The 15,577-nt window shown below is 45.3% G+C and overlaps 1 protein-coding gene and 1 long non-coding RNA gene across 9 annotated transcripts; one reads left to right on the top strand and one right to left on the bottom strand.

Moving 5' to 3' along the window:
• The first annotated feature begins 3,802 nt into the window (after positions 1–3,802).
• IKBKG (inhibitor of nuclear factor kappa B kinase regulatory subunit gamma) lies at positions 3,803–15,569 on the top strand. Of its 8 annotated transcripts, none has more exons than XM_088658642.1 (15): positions 3,803–3,873; positions 4,760–4,950; positions 6,697–6,905; positions 7,102–7,200; positions 7,438–7,611; positions 8,430–8,491; positions 9,751–9,813; positions 11,010–11,121; positions 11,238–11,353; positions 12,217–12,369; positions 12,458–12,554; positions 13,683–13,832; positions 13,972–14,114; positions 14,330–14,388; positions 14,797–15,569. In XM_088658642.1, exons 2-15 carry the CDS (start codon positions 4,767–4,769, stop codon positions 14,952–14,954), a joined length of 1,779 nt encoding a protein of 592 aa, XP_088514768.1. In that variant the 5' UTR covers positions 3,803–3,873; positions 4,760–4,766; the 3' UTR covers positions 14,955–15,569. The 8 variants fall into 8 exon arrangements, with proteins under 8 accessions (XP_088514768.1, XP_034958755.1, XP_088514766.1 ...); XM_035102864.3 differs by having other exon boundaries at positions 11,235–11,353; XM_088658640.1 differs by having other exon boundaries at positions 4,727–4,950.
• Positions 10,007–11,630, bottom strand: LOC148683334 (uncharacterized). Its single transcript, XR_015947269.1, has 3 exons — positions 11,519–11,630; positions 10,398–10,497; positions 10,007–10,143 (listed from the first exon to the last, which is right to left on the bottom strand). It is a non-coding gene; the product is annotated as an uncharacterized LOC148683334 (long non-coding RNA).
• Positions 15,570–15,577: the final 8 nt, after the last annotated feature.

The following is a 15,577-nucleotide window of genomic DNA, read 5'->3' as shown; positions in this document are numbered from 1 at the left end:
TTAATCCACTTTCCATTACTTTAAATGGGAAAGTTCGTTTCAGGTTAAGTATGCTTCAGGTTAAGTACTGTACAGACTTCCAGAACCAATTGTGTATCACTGTACCTCCAGGAAAGGAGAGCCCACCACCTCTTCAGGCAGTCTGCTCCATGGATAAACAACTTTGACTATTAGGCAATTTCTCTTAATAGCCTAAATCTGCTTCCTTACAATTTTCTTTCATTTGTTCTAATCCTGCTCTCTGGAGCAACAGAGAACAATTCAACTCTATTTTCTATATAAAAGCTTTTCAGTTCTTTGAAGATAGCTATCACATCTCTCCTTAACCTACTGTTACAAGTTTTGGGTGCCAGGGTTTGTGGGTGCAAGGCACCCATAATTTTTAGAGTGAGTAAATGCTAGAAATTAATAAATGATTGAAGACTTTCCCTGGGTGCCAGACAAAGATTTAGCCGTGTTAAAATGAAAGCTGAATCAGTTTCCTAGCCAGGAATCCAACTATGTTTGCTAAGGATTGAAGCCTTAATGTGCAAACTGTTTTATTTAATCTCATAATAATACCCTTTTGAGATCACCAGATGTAATGTTTCTTGGCACTCAACAGTGCTCTCTACAGTCGTACCTCGGGTTACGAACACCTCAGGTTACGAACACCTCGGGTTACGAACTCCGCAAACCCGGAAGTATTTTCGCTGTGCGTGCATTCTGCGCATGCCCAGAAGCGGCACATGTGGTTTGCGCTTGCGCAAAGCATGAAAATCACGGAAAGAGGCGAAATGGCAGCGGCGAAGGGACAGGATCCAGCCTCCGGTTTCCTAGAAGGAGCCATCTACCGTATGCACATTTTGGGAAGGTCCTGACTGCTTCCCCCGGCGGATGCCAGCGGGCGAGGGGGCATGCCGAGGAAGGCGGGGAGAGGCGAGACGCCAGCGGCAAAGGGACAGGATCCGGCCCCCGCTCTCCCAGGAACCGCTGGCCACCCGCTCCCATTACCCTCTGCGCGATCGCACCGGAAGGACGACACCGCGCACCCCAAGGCATCCTAGGAGTAAAATTTTTACTATAGAGTGTGTTGCTTTGACGTCCAACAGATGGCACTGTTTTTCCCAAAAAAGCATGTTTTTACCTGTCACAGGTGTGACATCTATATAATCTAATTATATCCAAACACTCCTGTATTCAAATGCAACATTGTGTCAAAATTTCAAAGCAATCGGTCAGGAACTTTAGGAGATTTTTGATTTTGTACAAATGGACATTTACATTTTTATTTATATAGATGCAGGGTCCAGGCACCCAGATTGCGGCAGGGGGCACACAATGTATGGCACCACACTGCATGGTGTCTGCGTGTGACATCACATGCTGCGGGGCGTGCTAACGTTGCACGCACACGCCCCACTGCATGGTGATGTCATGCGCACGCACCCCTGCAGCATACACAGCCCCAGCATGCACGGTTGCTGAGCCACGCCAGCACACCTATGCTGGCTGGGGTTGATGAAAGTTGTAGTTCATCATCCCTGGGCTCAATACAAGAATGCTCACATTTGTTGGAGTGCCTGTGGGTGGTTCTCTAAGAGGGTAATTCATAGTGGAGTGAAACAACCGTTTTGGAGAAATTCCAAAATCCATACCAGAGCAATTATCTTTATTAGGCCAACAGGAATCACATAAAATAGTGAGCTAGCTGGTGAGTCTTTTCAGACCTAATAAATTATTGCACCTTCATCATGATGTCATTGTTTGCCAAGTGCGGTGTCAAAGCCAGATTTCCTCAAGTGGTGCAGAGGCTGTGAACATTACAATTTACTCTGGTCTGCTCCCATTGTGTGTGCATGAAAAAGGTTGTGTAAAAAAAGGTAGTGTAGAAAAGTTTGCATTAAAAAAGTTGTGTAACAAGAAAAATTGAGAGAGACACAAACACTTTCAGTTTCATTTCTCTCCAGTGAAAACCATTTCCTCCAAGCTACCCTTTGCCTCTGTTCTATTACTATCCCCTCATGGGAGGAGGGGCTCCCAATCCCCTGCTGTCAAGCTCAGAGTAACTGCTCTTTTAATCACCTAATACTGTCCAGAACTTTCCAAACTTTTAATGTTGGTGACACACTTTTTGGACCTGCATCGTTTTGTGACACAGTAATTCAGTTTTACTAGCAAACCGGAGGTTAAACTAACCCGTTTCCAGTCCCAGGAAGAGCACAGGGAGCATTCGTGTGACACACCTACACACTGCAGCCGACACACTAATGTGTCACAACACAGTTTGGAGAGTTCCGTTCTGCTTACTTTATCCAAAACCTGGGGAAAGGACTGTACAGTAGTTCAGTGGTAGAACATTAAAACCTATTGGGAAGTAAGAAGACGCAATTGGGATTCAATATGACCTTAACAGATTGGAGAACTAGACCCAAACTAACACAATGAATTTCAATGTAAGGTTCTGCACTTAGGTAGGAAGAATCAGCTGCACAAATATAAGATGGGGGACACCTGGCTTGCCAGTAGTACATGTGATCTTAGTAGACCACAAGCTTAATATGAGTCAACAGTGTTATGCAGCAGCAGGAAAATTGAATGCTATTCTAGGCTGCATCAACCAAAGTATAGTGTCTAGATCAAGGGAAGTAATAGTACCACTCAATTCTGCCATGGTCAGACCACACCTGGAATACTGTGTCCAGTTCTGGGCACCACAACTTAAGAATGATATTGTCAAGCTGGAACATGTGTAGAGGAGGGCAACCAGGATGATCAAGGTTGAACCAGGATGAACAAAGCATTATGAGCAATGGTTGAGGGAGTTGGGTATGTATACCTTGGAAAAGAGGAAGAGGAGATATGTGGTCATCTTCCAGAGATGGAACAAACTTGTTTTCTCCTGCTCTGGAGGGTAGGACTTGAACCAATGGCTTCAAGTTACAAGAAAGTAGATTCTGAATAAACATCAGGAAGAGCTTTCTGACTGTAAGAGCTGTTTGACATTGAAAGAGACTCCCACAAGAGCTGGTGAACTTTCCTTCACTGGCATTTTTAAAGCAGAGGTTGGGTGGCCACCTGTCATGAATGCTTTAGTTGAGACGCCTACATTGTAGGGGGTTGGACTAGATGACCCTTGAGGTCCCTTCCAACTCTACGGTTATATGATTCTATTAAATCAACAGGATTTTCCTTTGAGAAAACATAGTTAGGATTGGGCTATAAAGCCGGAATCCTAAACTTGGGGAAAGGACTGTTCAGCAATTCAGTGGCAGAGCACCCTTTTTTCGCACATAGAAAACCCCTGGTTCAATTTCCAGCATCTTCAGGTAGATCTGGGATTGTTCCCCATCTGAAAATCTGATGGACCAATGGTCTGACTGGTATATGGCAACTTCTGATGCTCCTAACATGCTTACTAGGAAGCAATTACGCAGTGAGACATCTGAATAAAGCATGTTTAGGATTCCACTATAACAGCCCAGTTTCACATGTTTACTCAGAAATACATCTGAGTTCAAATGGGGCTTTTGCCGAGAGTTGAGATTGCAGGCTAAGCGTGCGGTAGAAATGTCAATACATTTCAGATATTGGCCATAATTGAGGAATTATTTATGGATAACTACTTATGCACATATTCCACGCCCTGTCTTTTCACATTCTTGCTTTGGCCCCGCGCACCGCACTCACGACCGACGAGAGCCCAACCCCCAGCCCAGGAACACCCCAGCAAGGTAGGCTCGCCGTCACGTGTGCGGCACTTGCAGCCTATGAGGCCGCTCCGTCAACGTCACTTCCGCCCCGCCCCTCTTCTCCCGACATCACTTTCGAATAGGCAAACCCGGAAGGAGGAAGCGGCGCAGGAGGCGGAATAATCCGGGGTCCGAAACTGAGGTGCGGCTCTTCTCCGCCGCGCGGGGCGCCCCCCCCCCGTGGCCCCTTCCTCCGCCGCCCCGGGCTCGCTCCGCTGCTCAAGCGGCTCTTTGCCGCCTCCATCCGCCCTGGAGGGTAAATCCGGCCCCCCGAAAGTGGCCCGCCGAGGCGTCCGGTGGCCCCTGGAGCAGACGGCTCGCCTGCAGAGCCCCTCGCGGCGCCTGTCTCTCCTGTCCTGCCCCCGCCCCTCCCCCGTAGACTAGGCTGGCTGATCTCCCAGGAAGGACTTGAGGGCATCCAACAAGAACAAGCTTTGGGGACGAGGTGGAGATTTGAACCCAGGTCTACTGCATCCACGCCCACCACACTCACCAAACTTTCTAGGAAGCTGGGCTTGAAACATTCGAGCTTACTCTCTTTGAAGCTCAGGAATCCGATTTTCTCTCTCCCCCACCTCCCCACCCCGCTCTCCACCTCTTGGTTAGGCACTGAAGGGCTGCTTCTCTCTATGACAGAGATTTTGCCCTATTTCTAACTATGATAAGCCCATGCCTGGGCAGCAACATTTCCCCTGCAATAAACGGGTTGGTTTGATTAAATGCTGCTCCATTGCAAAATGAAAATAAAACAAATCTTTCCATATAGAATTCCATGATGTCAAGAAAGAAGTGTTCTTGCTTAGCCTTTCCCCTGGCATACTGATTTTCCGCGTGCAGGTATTCAGTATTGCTTGTATTGAAGCATTCAGTTGTATGTGCGTCCACCTACAATGTAAAGTGGTACAGCCCAGGTATAGGCAGCTTGTCCCATCAGTTCTTTTATCTCCAGTTGATGACCTGTAGCTCAATAGATTTCTTTATTTGCTTTTTTAAAGGTTTCAGCCTTGCCCATTCTCTCCACTCCCCAGAACCTGAATGAGTACAGCCCAAGGGGGCTGGAGTTGTGACATGGTACAACCAGGCGGATGCCCGGGTAATGACTGCGGCATGATGGGCGATGATTCCTCTCTGGGCAAAGCTGCCACCATTCACCTTCCAGCTGAGCTGGCAGGACACGAGGTTGTGCAACACTTTCTGGCTGAGAACAGAGATCTCAAAGGTGAGGACCTGGTGAAATGAGTTGGGCATGCAGCTCTGTGTAGAAAATAATCAATTGGATTGTTGAAATGTTCACTTTTTTAATTCCAACACTTAGTTTGAACTCAGTACATAATTTCTACTATGAGTGTTTCTGTGACTGGGTAGTGTCAAACTGGGTGGCTCAATAGAATTGTTTAAATCAGAATTCTGCAACTTCATGTCCTCCAGATGCTTTGGACCCGAACGCCCATCATTCTTAACCATTGGCCATGCTGGCAAGGGCTAGTGGGAGTTGTAATCCAACTTCTCAAGGGTACCATGTTTAGAAACACTAGTTTAGATTGATCAGATTCTATATCCTCTCTTTTTTTAAAACTTCAGTAGTGCCAGATAGATTTGTTAAGTAAAACTCTTGAAGTGGACTTAATGGGATTTGACTACTGGAATTGATGAGATGGGTTCAAACTGATATAGCTAAAGTTTGTTCAGCTTGTTTATGTCATTTCAGTACTGGCCAGTAACCAGAATTCTCTGGGCAGTTTCCCTATGCCTGTTAGAGTAAGGAGCTCTTGCTTTCCTGACTGAACTAGTCTTGTAAAACACACACATTTGCTTCCCTAACTCACTATAATAAAAGCCATAATCTGAACTAGACCAGCTAGGGAATTATTTGCTTTTAAGTCAGGGACAGTGAACCTGTGGTCCTCCAAATGTTTTTTGGACTGCAGCTGCCATAATCTCTGACCATTGATCATGCCGGCTGGGGCTGATGGGAGTTAAGAGTCCAACAACACTCAGAGAGGGCACATATTCCCCATCTCTTCTCTGAGTGGTTGCTGTTTTTCCATGCCAGAAAAGGACTTATTCATGCATTTTGTTTTAAGAGCCAGGTTTAATTTCATTAGAGACTAGCTGTCCCAGCCACGTGTTGCTGTGTCTCAGTCTGTTAAATGGACCTTCAGAGTTCCCGTGTGTGATGTCATCTTCCTTCCACGTGACAGCACCCATCATCCCAATGGCGCTATCTGCCCCCCTTGCAAACCCCTGCGGCCTGGCCGGTTCCCCCGCATTGATGTTTATTTTCTGTTAAAGGCCCATATTCAGTTGCTTGGAATGTTCTGTTGTGATGTCACTGCTAGTATGCAGCCAATGGCAGCAGGTGAGGTGTATGTTCCTTTGACGTCCGCTGGAGTGCGCTCTGATTCCCCCCCCCAAAATCATGTTTTTACCTGTGATAGGTGTCCCATCTATGTAATATAAGTGTATGCAAACACGCCCACATTTGTCTGGAACGTTGTGTCAAAATTTCAACCCAATCAAGCAGTTTGGGAGAAAAGTGGATGCCCACCAACATGGACCTTTTACATCTATCTATATATATATGCTTTTATATATATATATATGCTTTGCTCCTCCTTTGGCTTTTTATATTTTCCAAACCTGGGCTCTTGGTTTAGCTCTCCCAAGCAAACCACAAGCCGTCAACCAAATCTACAATTCTGTGATTCTATGTTTCTAACCATAGGGGAAACCTTGGCTTGGCTCACCTCAGCAGCAAAATGACTGGAGAGGAGCAAAGCAGTCATAGTCTGCCAGCCCTTGGTGTGGCTCAGCATTTCATGGGAACAAGGGCTTTTACAGAAAGGCACACCCTTCCTTATTCATCTTCAGTCCCTTAAGCAGATGGAATGTAATGATTCCTTTCCTCGTGGAGAAGCAGGCACATTGATCCTACAAACATCCCTTGTCTCTGTTATTCTGGTAGAAGCTATCCGACAAAGTAACCACATGCTGCGGGAGCGCTACGAGGAGTTCCTGCAGTTCCAGGCTTCCCACAAGGAGGAGAAGGAGTTCCTCATGCTCAAGTTCCAGGAAGCTCGACTTGTGGTTGAAAATCTGCACTTAGAACGCACAGGGCTGAAAAAGCAGTTGGAGCAGGCTGTCCAGGAACTGAAGCAACTGAAGGAACAACTGGTAAGAGGGAGGGCTGAAGTGTTGAGGTGGGGGCGGGCTCCCTTCAACTCCTCCATCCCATGCTTCTGTTTAAGTGCAGCTCCTCTGACAAAGAAGCTGTGTGCGTTGACATCATGGACAGAGGAGAATCAGGAAAAGCAGTGAAACAATTTCAGTCATTTCATGTGTATTAGATTTTTTGCTTTCCTGCTTACAGACAGCATCTCAGCCATTTCCCATAGAGAGAGAGACCTCTGGAGCACAAGAGGAGCCAGACACTGTAACCCTTACTCAAGGAGAAGCTGTACTTGCTCTGGTAAGGAGAAGCATGGTGTAGCTAGGTTGGTGGGTGTAAAATCTGAGCTTGTCCTGAAGAAATAATACAAGTCACAGCTATTAAAGCTACACACACACACACACACACACACACACACACACACACACACGTACGTGTTCTTATCTTGTAGATTGTGCTGAGAGGGTTGGACATTGGATCACAATGGTTGATGTGTTGTAAATTTTCAGTTATTATTATGCACTTGCCCTTTTCTAGGTCCCTGAGATGCCACAGCAGAAAATGGAGAGGCTGGAGGAGGATTTGAAGGAGCTCCAGGAAGCCAACCAGGTCTTGCAGAAAGACAAGCTGGCATTGCAGGCTGAGATCTGTGCACTGCAACAAGCAGTGAAGGGCACCTCACCCACAGAAAAGCCTGCAGTAAATATTAAGGTGAGAGTTAATGGGGGAAACAACAGAGCATGTGAAAGGGTCAAGGATAGGCAATGGGAGACAAAGCTCCCATTGAATAGGGGTGTAACTGTTATGAAGGAAGAACTTCCTGACAGTAAGAGCTGTTCGACAGTGGAATTTGCTGCCAAGGAGTGTGATGGAGTCTCCTTCTTTGGAGGTCTTTAAGCAGAGGCTTGACAGCCATATGTCTGGAATGCTTTGATGGTGTTTCCTGCTTGGCAGGGGGTTGGACTGGGTGGCCCTTGTGGTCTGTTCCAATTCTATGATGCGTGCAGTTTGCCTGCAAACCTTCCATTCTCACCTGCAACCCTGGCACCCCCTTCTTGGGGTCTTTCGACATTGAGAACTGAATGCACTCCAGAATTTGGGCCGTTGAGGCTTAACAAAGATAAATCGAAAATAAATTTTATAACAGTGCCACAGTCTGATCTGGATTGAGCTTCAGTTTGATTAGCTATTCGTGGGGTGAGAGAGAAGGAAGAATTGGCATTTTGGGTGATCATTTCTTGGCTTAACACTAACAGGAGTCTGGTGAAAAGTACAACTGATAAGGAAGGCAAAGATTTACAGGGAAGGGGGTGGCAATCAGTGCAGTTAGCAGGACACATTGCAACTCAGCTTGCTTAAATATGCCTTGTGTGAGTTACAATAAAGGAATCTGTTCTTGTCTCTCCCAGCCAAAACAAAAAATTCCTTCTCAGATACAGGCTATCATTCTTATAGCAAAATCTGGGGTTTGGTGTGTTCCATAACATATTGAATCTGGTAATGTTTAACTCATCTGGTTACCTTTCCAGGAGGATGGAGTTGCAAAAGAACAACCTGTGGAGTTGGAATCCTTGCAGGGCTCAGGGGCCAGGTAAGAGCCCCTTAGTGTGGAGAAACCAAGAGAACGGTCCTTGGGAAGCCAGACCATATGTGCTCCTATTTATTTTATGTTATCGGATTTATAATAACAGACTTATACACTGCCTTTTAGTCAAGTGGCCCGGGTAGTTACCAGAAAATATTTAAAATATTACAAAATAACTAATACCGAAAAATAAGCTAAGGGAGCACATTTGTAAAAACAGCATCATCTCATATGAACCTGAATAAAACAGATCAACAAACGTGTTTCTGGCACTAGGCTAAGACATCAAGATAATGCCTGCCAGGCAAGCCTTTCCAGGGATAGCGCCTCCAAAGCAAGCTGCCAGCCCAGGGTCTTTCCCCCAGTAAACAGCTGTAATGTCTTAGATGGTTGGGGGAACCTGGAGAGGGGCACCTGGTGATCTCATAGGATGCTCCTGTTTATATTCCTGGAGTTCATTTCAGGATGCTTCCAGGTTGCAGGTACACAGTGGCCATTACTGACTGTTGGATAAGAAAAAATGAAAGTGGCAAGCTCAGCTTTTTCAGTGGAACCTTGGTTGTCGAACGTAATCCATTCTGGAAGATCGTTCGACTTCCAAAATGTTCAACAACCGAGGCACAATTGCTGGTCAGCATATTCCTTTTAAAAAATAGAGAAACATGCCTCAGAAGCCATTCGACTTCCAAGGTGCATTCGAAAACGAAGCATTCACTTCTGGGTTGTCGGTGTTCAGGTTCCAAATTGTATTTAGCTTCTGAAGCATTCGGCAACCGAGGTTCTGCTATAGAATTAAGTCACTTAGGCAGTTCAGACTGAAACCCAGCATAGTTGTACTCTTGTACCAATAACCTGTTGCAGAGCTTTCCAAACTTTTTATGCTGGTGACACACTTTTTAGACATGCATCATTTTGTCACACAGTAATTCATTTTACTAGCAAACCAGAGGTTAAACTAACCCCTTTCCAGCCCCGGGAGGAGCGTGGGGAATGTTTGTGTGACACACACTGCAGCCAACAGTGATCACAGCCGAATGTGATCGCCAGCCTCAGTCTCATAAATCTCATTCTGCACAAAACTATAGAGTTACCAAAGCCAAGCTTGGCATATGACTAATGTCAAAGCCAAGACTTGATGAGCTGGTGTTCTGTGGCTAGAGACTGATTTGGGAGTGTTTGCAGCTGGCTGAGAGTTGATGCAAATTAGGTTGTGTGGGTCCCCCCCCCCAAAAAAAAACCTCACAGTGCATCACCTTTCTTTACAGAAATAGTTCTGGGCAGGACCAGGCTGAAGAGCTATGCAAGAGGCTGAAGGAGGTAGAGGATGAGTAAGTTCATGATAAAATGCTTATACTTTCTCAGGTATGTCCAGCCAGGCAGGCAGAATTTTGGAAGACATTTGGGGAGTGAAACTTACAGATGTTGGCAGGTAGTGTGTTTTGAGGAGGGGAGAGCCCATAAAGGAGTTGTCCTTGAATCCAGCTGTTCCACTAAATGAGGCCAAGCACCAGCCATTTATGTGGCCTAGTCCCGGAAGCAGGTGGGAGGAGTAACTCAATATTGGTTAATCCCTGCCATTTGGGGAGAATGGGCAGAATCCATGTGGCCAGGAAACTGAGGATGGGATGGCAAAATGATCACGTCCGAGCCAGAAGCCACTACAAAGAAATGCACAGAAAACAAGTTATAAGCAGTTGCTGAGGTGGTAAACCTGCTGCATGTATGGATTTCATATAATGAAATGCTCATCCAGTTGTTTTTTAAACCTACCACCAGGAAGAGGACTTGGCTAGAATTTCACTTTGTGATACATGACTTTCTCTGTGCTGTTCATTTATGGAGGAATGTGCATTCTTGAGCCCCCCCCCCCCTTATAGTGTGAGGTGGTGCAACCGAGACCCAGGATTATTACCTCAGTGAGGAAAAGAGCAGGGCTGCTGGAATCTCTGACCTTCCAGGGTTGTTGGATTACAGTTCCCCTCATCCCTGATCATTGGCTTTGCTGGTCGGAGCTGTTGGAATTCAGACAATACTTTGAGGGATAAAGGTTTTCCATCAGTGCTTCAGAGTGCGTGTGCATTAGCAGAATCATCAGGTCATGACAGAATCATACTTTCCCCCTCCTCCCCAACCTTGTGTAAGGACTGTCAGTGGAAGCGTGAAGGACAATAGCAATTTAAATCTTGAGGGTTGAAGAATGGCAGGTGAAAGGGTGGCAAATGTATAGTATTTGCAACACCCAAAGCAATGGAAAGTTTTGGAGTATGGAGTGTTGAGGTGGATGCTACTATCCCTCAGAATAATGAGCATTATTGGGTAAATCCTAGGATGAATGGCCTACCCACAAACAACCCCTCCCCACCCCAGTGTAGCTTTAGTAGATCATAACTAGTATATTTTGGACAGGACATTAAGGGTTTGGTACTGAGTGATGGAACCTGTAGTGGCTAGTACTGAATTAGAGTAGAGGACATGCTATCTTGTGAAGTTCAACAGCCACATGTTTTATCATTCCAACCCCCAGGAGTTCAGCCCTTCGTCAACAGCTGGCATCAGCCAGAGAGGAGCTTGTGCGTCTGGCAGCCTGGGAGCATGAGGCCCAGCAGCAGCTACAAACACTGAGCAAGCAGTTGGAGGTGAATTGTCACTCTAGTATGAAAATCTTGTTCCCACAAGCTTGAGAGGTTCCTGTCCGTCCCACTTCACAGGTACTGACTGACCTGTGACCTGTCTCCCACTCTCATTACAGCAGGCTGGGGAGGACAAGGCCTCAGTAAAGGCTCAGGTGACTTCCTTGTTGGGGGAATTGCAGGAGAGCCAAAGTCGCCTGGAAACCTGCACACAGGAAAAGAAAGAGCTGGAGGAGAGGTGAGTCACGCAGGAGACTTGTGTGGTCAGGCTGTGTGGTTGGCAAGTGGCTGGAGGGAGGCCCTTTTGCCTGCAGTGATGCAGACATTATGAAACAATGAGCTGGGCCTGCTCTGTGGGACAGGGAAATTGGCTCCACTGTCTTTCCCCTCCAAGCATACTGACCTCAAACTGGAAGAGATCATGTGATGTCCTTTGCGCGGCAGGCGTCTGGATGTGTCCTGTACCTGGCGGCCTGAATCTGGAACAGCCACATTTGCCTGATTAGCTTATGCCTCTGTGAAAAACACTAGGTGTTTTGAATACCAAAATCAAGACCCCATCTTAGAAAAATATAGGAGACAGCTTTGATCTATTAGAACTGGCAGCTGTAACGGAGGGCAAGGCTTTTTTCTTTTCTTCCAGTGGTTAGGTGTCAAACCAAAAAGCGAGCCTTCCACGTGCTTTCTCACGGTGTATGGGATCACAAAAATAATGACAAAAAATGTTGAAGAGCTGGGGATGCTTCTTTGATACTTTCACCTCTGTCACTTGCCTTGGTGAAGAGGTTGGCAGGTTGCTTCTTCAGGAATGCAAGCAGCCATGATGGAAAGGTCAGAGAGACCCCCACCCCCAGTTACATGCACATCCTCAACAGTGGCCCACTTCCCATGTGAAGCCACAGAAGAGGATGACAGCACCGAGTGTTACGATGAAGAAGATTCAAGGAGTTGCGTAGAAAACCTATTGAATCAAACAATGCTGGATCTAGTGCTGTCATGGTACATATTTTCTGGGGTGCAAAGGCAAGGGTAATTCTGTCTACCCAGGAAACCTTGGCTAGCAGGTAAAGAGCTAGATTTGTCTTTTCTGCTGTGCTACAGGGTCCGTGCAGCTGGCGAAAGACTCCAACATCTTGAAAAGGAGGCTGAAGCCCGCACCAAACAGCACAGTGTGCAAGTGGATCAGTTGCGCCTACAGGTGCAAAATCTAGAAAGTGCCTTGCGAGTGGAGCGGCAGAGCGCCACAGAGGAAAAGTGAGTGAGAGGGTGGGAGAGCCAAGAGCCTGGGGGATTTAGCCCTTTGGCAAGTACCTATAAACTGATCTATTCCCTCTCTCTATAGGAGAAAATTAGCTCAGCTGCAGGTGGCCTATCACCAACTCTTCCAGGAATATGACTCTCATATCAAAGCCAGTCTAGAAAATGAGAAGTGGAGCCAGGTGGGAGAAATGATTTGTAATGAAAACCTTAATTCTATAAAGGGTCCCTTTTCCACTTTGTCTTGGTAGTTCCAGAGAGGTAGATTGAGATGTCATGCTACATTTTCCCTCTAGCAACATGCAGCACCTGGTACTTTTTACAGCTGCCCCACTTCTTCCAACCCATCAGAGTTCTGGTTTTCTCATTTTTCTTGGCATTTGTAAAGCATTTGCTCCCCTTTCCTGTGTTGGGGTGGCTAATACATGGCCACAGACTATATCTAGTCCCTTAAAATATGGTTAATAATAATAATAATAATAATAATACTGTTCCCATGTGTCCCATGATGCCCAAAGTTGCTTTATGGCCCCCAGCCCCCCAGATCTGTACATTAAAAATAAAATACTATACTGATAATTCCTGTTTAAAGAAATTTGTGCCCAAAGTTGGCTTTTTAAAAGTCTTTAATTCTTTAAAAATACTGACAATTCCTATGCTCTGATGCCAAAAGTGCAATTGCTTTTTTAAACTTGAAAAAGAAAACAGATGGCAAGCCCCATGTCAAATGATCATTGCCTGTACTCTTATTAAATTTAGTAATAATGAGTGACAAAAATGGTTTTAAATGAGCGCTGTTTATTGAGGGGCCTTTTGGAAGGCTTACCTTCTTTTGTAACAACTTTACACTTCAGCCTTGACTCCTAGACGTGGTCATTGTGGTCCTGAAAAGCTTTAGCCACCCTTATTCTATAGTTTCAAAATGTTTGGAAGGGGCAGTATTTTATTTGATAAAATAGTAATAAGAATAATTTCCTAGTTGTATGGCTTGTGGCGGAGTGGGTTCTCCAGTTACAAAAAAAAGGTATGTGTGTATATATCGTGTTTATGTATCAGTCACACTAAGGTCAGAAAGAAACTTATTTCCAAAGTAACTGTAGTGGTCTGTTGTACTAAATATGAATGCATACCCTTTGTATACCTTTTTTAAGAGTAATCCCAACAAACTCTTAATAGACTTTAGCCATATTAAAAATTAAAACAGGGCAGTCTTCTTATTCTGATTTAATTTAGAACCGTTGGCATGCAGTCCCCAACAGAAAAGGTTGCCTACAGTGCTGTAGCATTATTGAACTCTGTCCCCTCCTCAGGGTTTGGATGTGCGGGCTGCTGAATTGTCTGAGCAATTACAGCAGGCTGAAGAGGCTCTGGTGGCCAAGCAGGAACTGATTGACAAGCTAAAGGAGGAGGCTGAACAGCACAAGGCTATCATGGAGACTGTGCCTGTGCTCAAGGCACAGGTGAGTAGGGAATTAAGTTTGCCATGGGGAAGTAGCCATGCTGGAAAAGGGATTGGTGTCTATGTTTGTGGCAACCTGGGGAATGTGAGTAGCGCAGTGTAAGAGGTAAAGTAGCTGTCACCCTACTCTTTTAATTCAGGCTGATATCTACAAGACTGACTTCTTGGCAGAACGTCACGCTCGTGAAAAACTACATGAACAGCGAGAAGCCCTGCTGGAGCAAGTTGCACAACTGCAGAGAGATTATGAGAAGCTGCAAGCAGAATCTGAAGGAGTCAGACGGTGAGTACAAGATAAAACACTGACACACCTAGAATGTAGCAGTTTGTCCACATCAGCTGTGGTGTTGGTATCTTGTGTTGAGTTTCTTTTAATTTTGGGCAAGGTATGAAAGCAGTCTGTAGCCAAAGGCAACAAACCTTATACATCTTTCACTTTTCCTGGGAAAGGGTTAGTATTACAAATAAACTGAATTGTGGTTCTCTCCCCCGAAACAGTTCTCTGATGGAAGAGATGAGGAATCGCCATTCAGAAATGCGCCCACCACCTCAGCCAGGTGTGTGTTTTAATGTTGCTTATCCTTAAAAAAAAAATCAGTTCACACACAAGCACATACTGCTTATATTATTTCTAATCAATTTGGCTTGTTTTAAGAATTCCTTTAAAAAAACCAAAAACTTTATTGCCTGCCTTTATTTATTGCTGGTTAACCATTCATGGCATCTTGAACCTGCTGTCATCTTTCCACAAGTGTGGCATATATTCCTCCTAAGCATCTAGTATTGTGCTTTTTAAATATACTCCAAGCATCCTGAAGAGATTTGTCCCTCTTGATTCCCTCTTCTGCTTTCTTGAAGGAACTTACAGCTATCAGAGCAAATGTGAAGTGTTGTCATCACTGCTAGCATGAGGGAGTAAATATACCGTTGCATGCAGATGAACTGTACTTTTCTTGTCCTTCCAGGTTTCCTGAGGGGTCCTGCCCCATTCCACCCCCAGCTTCTAACAGGAAGAAGACAAAGCCTTGCTGAAGAACCGATGGAGTTCTCTTGTCCCAAGTGCCAGTACAGGGCTCCAGACATGGACACTCTACAAATCCATGTCATGGACTGTATCCAGTGACACTGATTGAGGAAGGGAATGAGGCATCATTTTGTGGCCTTAAGCCAAACCAGCAGTACAGCTAAGAGTTTATCTTGGAGCAAAGATCATTGACTGTTTCCTCCCTGCCTGTATGTCATTAACTTTTTTCCTTCTATGAAAATGGTTAAGCCTGCTGCTGTCCTCCTTCAGAGCCTGGCTACCATAGCCATGGGGTTTTCACTGTTTTAGGTTTGTGTGAAATAATGTGTTTGATCTACTGTATGTCAAGAGGATTCAGCCACCCCTTTAATATAACAAACAATACATATCTCAATAGCTCTTCTAAGGGTGCTTCTCCAGGAAGACTGCTAGTTCTTGCTTCCTCTATGTGCCTCCCAAGATACAGGAAGAATCCTCCAAGCTACATATCCTAACTGTGCCTTACACATTTCCTCAGCCAAGCTGTGATGAGGTAAGCCCATGCAATAGAGAGAGAGAATAGGTTATTTCTTTTGTTTTCCAAGAGGTATGCCTGGTTGAAGCTGCTTATTGGGGTTAGTTACCAGTATTTCTACAGTATGAAGAGTCACTATATGACTCCTACTTTATCTAAAGTCAATTAAAGTTCAAGATCAGCAATGATTTTTCTACTTATACCAGGC

Source organism: Zootoca vivipara, chromosome 15, assembly GCF_965207765.1.
Source record: "Zootoca vivipara chromosome 15, rZooViv2.hap1.1, whole genome shotgun sequence".
NCBI classification, from domain to species: Eukaryota; Metazoa; Chordata; class Lepidosauria; order Squamata; family Lacertidae; genus Zootoca; species Zootoca vivipara.
The sequence above is the reverse complement of the archived record's forward strand: the minus strand, read 5'-3'. Positions and strand labels throughout refer to the sequence as shown.

Coding starts and splice junctions, on each gene's coding strand:
- IKBKG (XM_035102864.3), top strand. CDS start 4,767: ATGAGTACAGCCCAAGGGGGCTGGAGTTGTGACATGGTACAACCAGGC. Junction 11,122..11,234: donor CACTGAGCAAGCAGTTGGAG/GTGAATTGTCAC, acceptor CTCTCATTACAG/CAGGCTGGGGAGGACAAGGC. Junction 12,370..12,457: donor CAGAGCGCCACAGAGGAAAA/GTGAGTGAGAGG, acceptor CTCTCTCTATAG/GAGAAAATTAGCTCAGCTGC.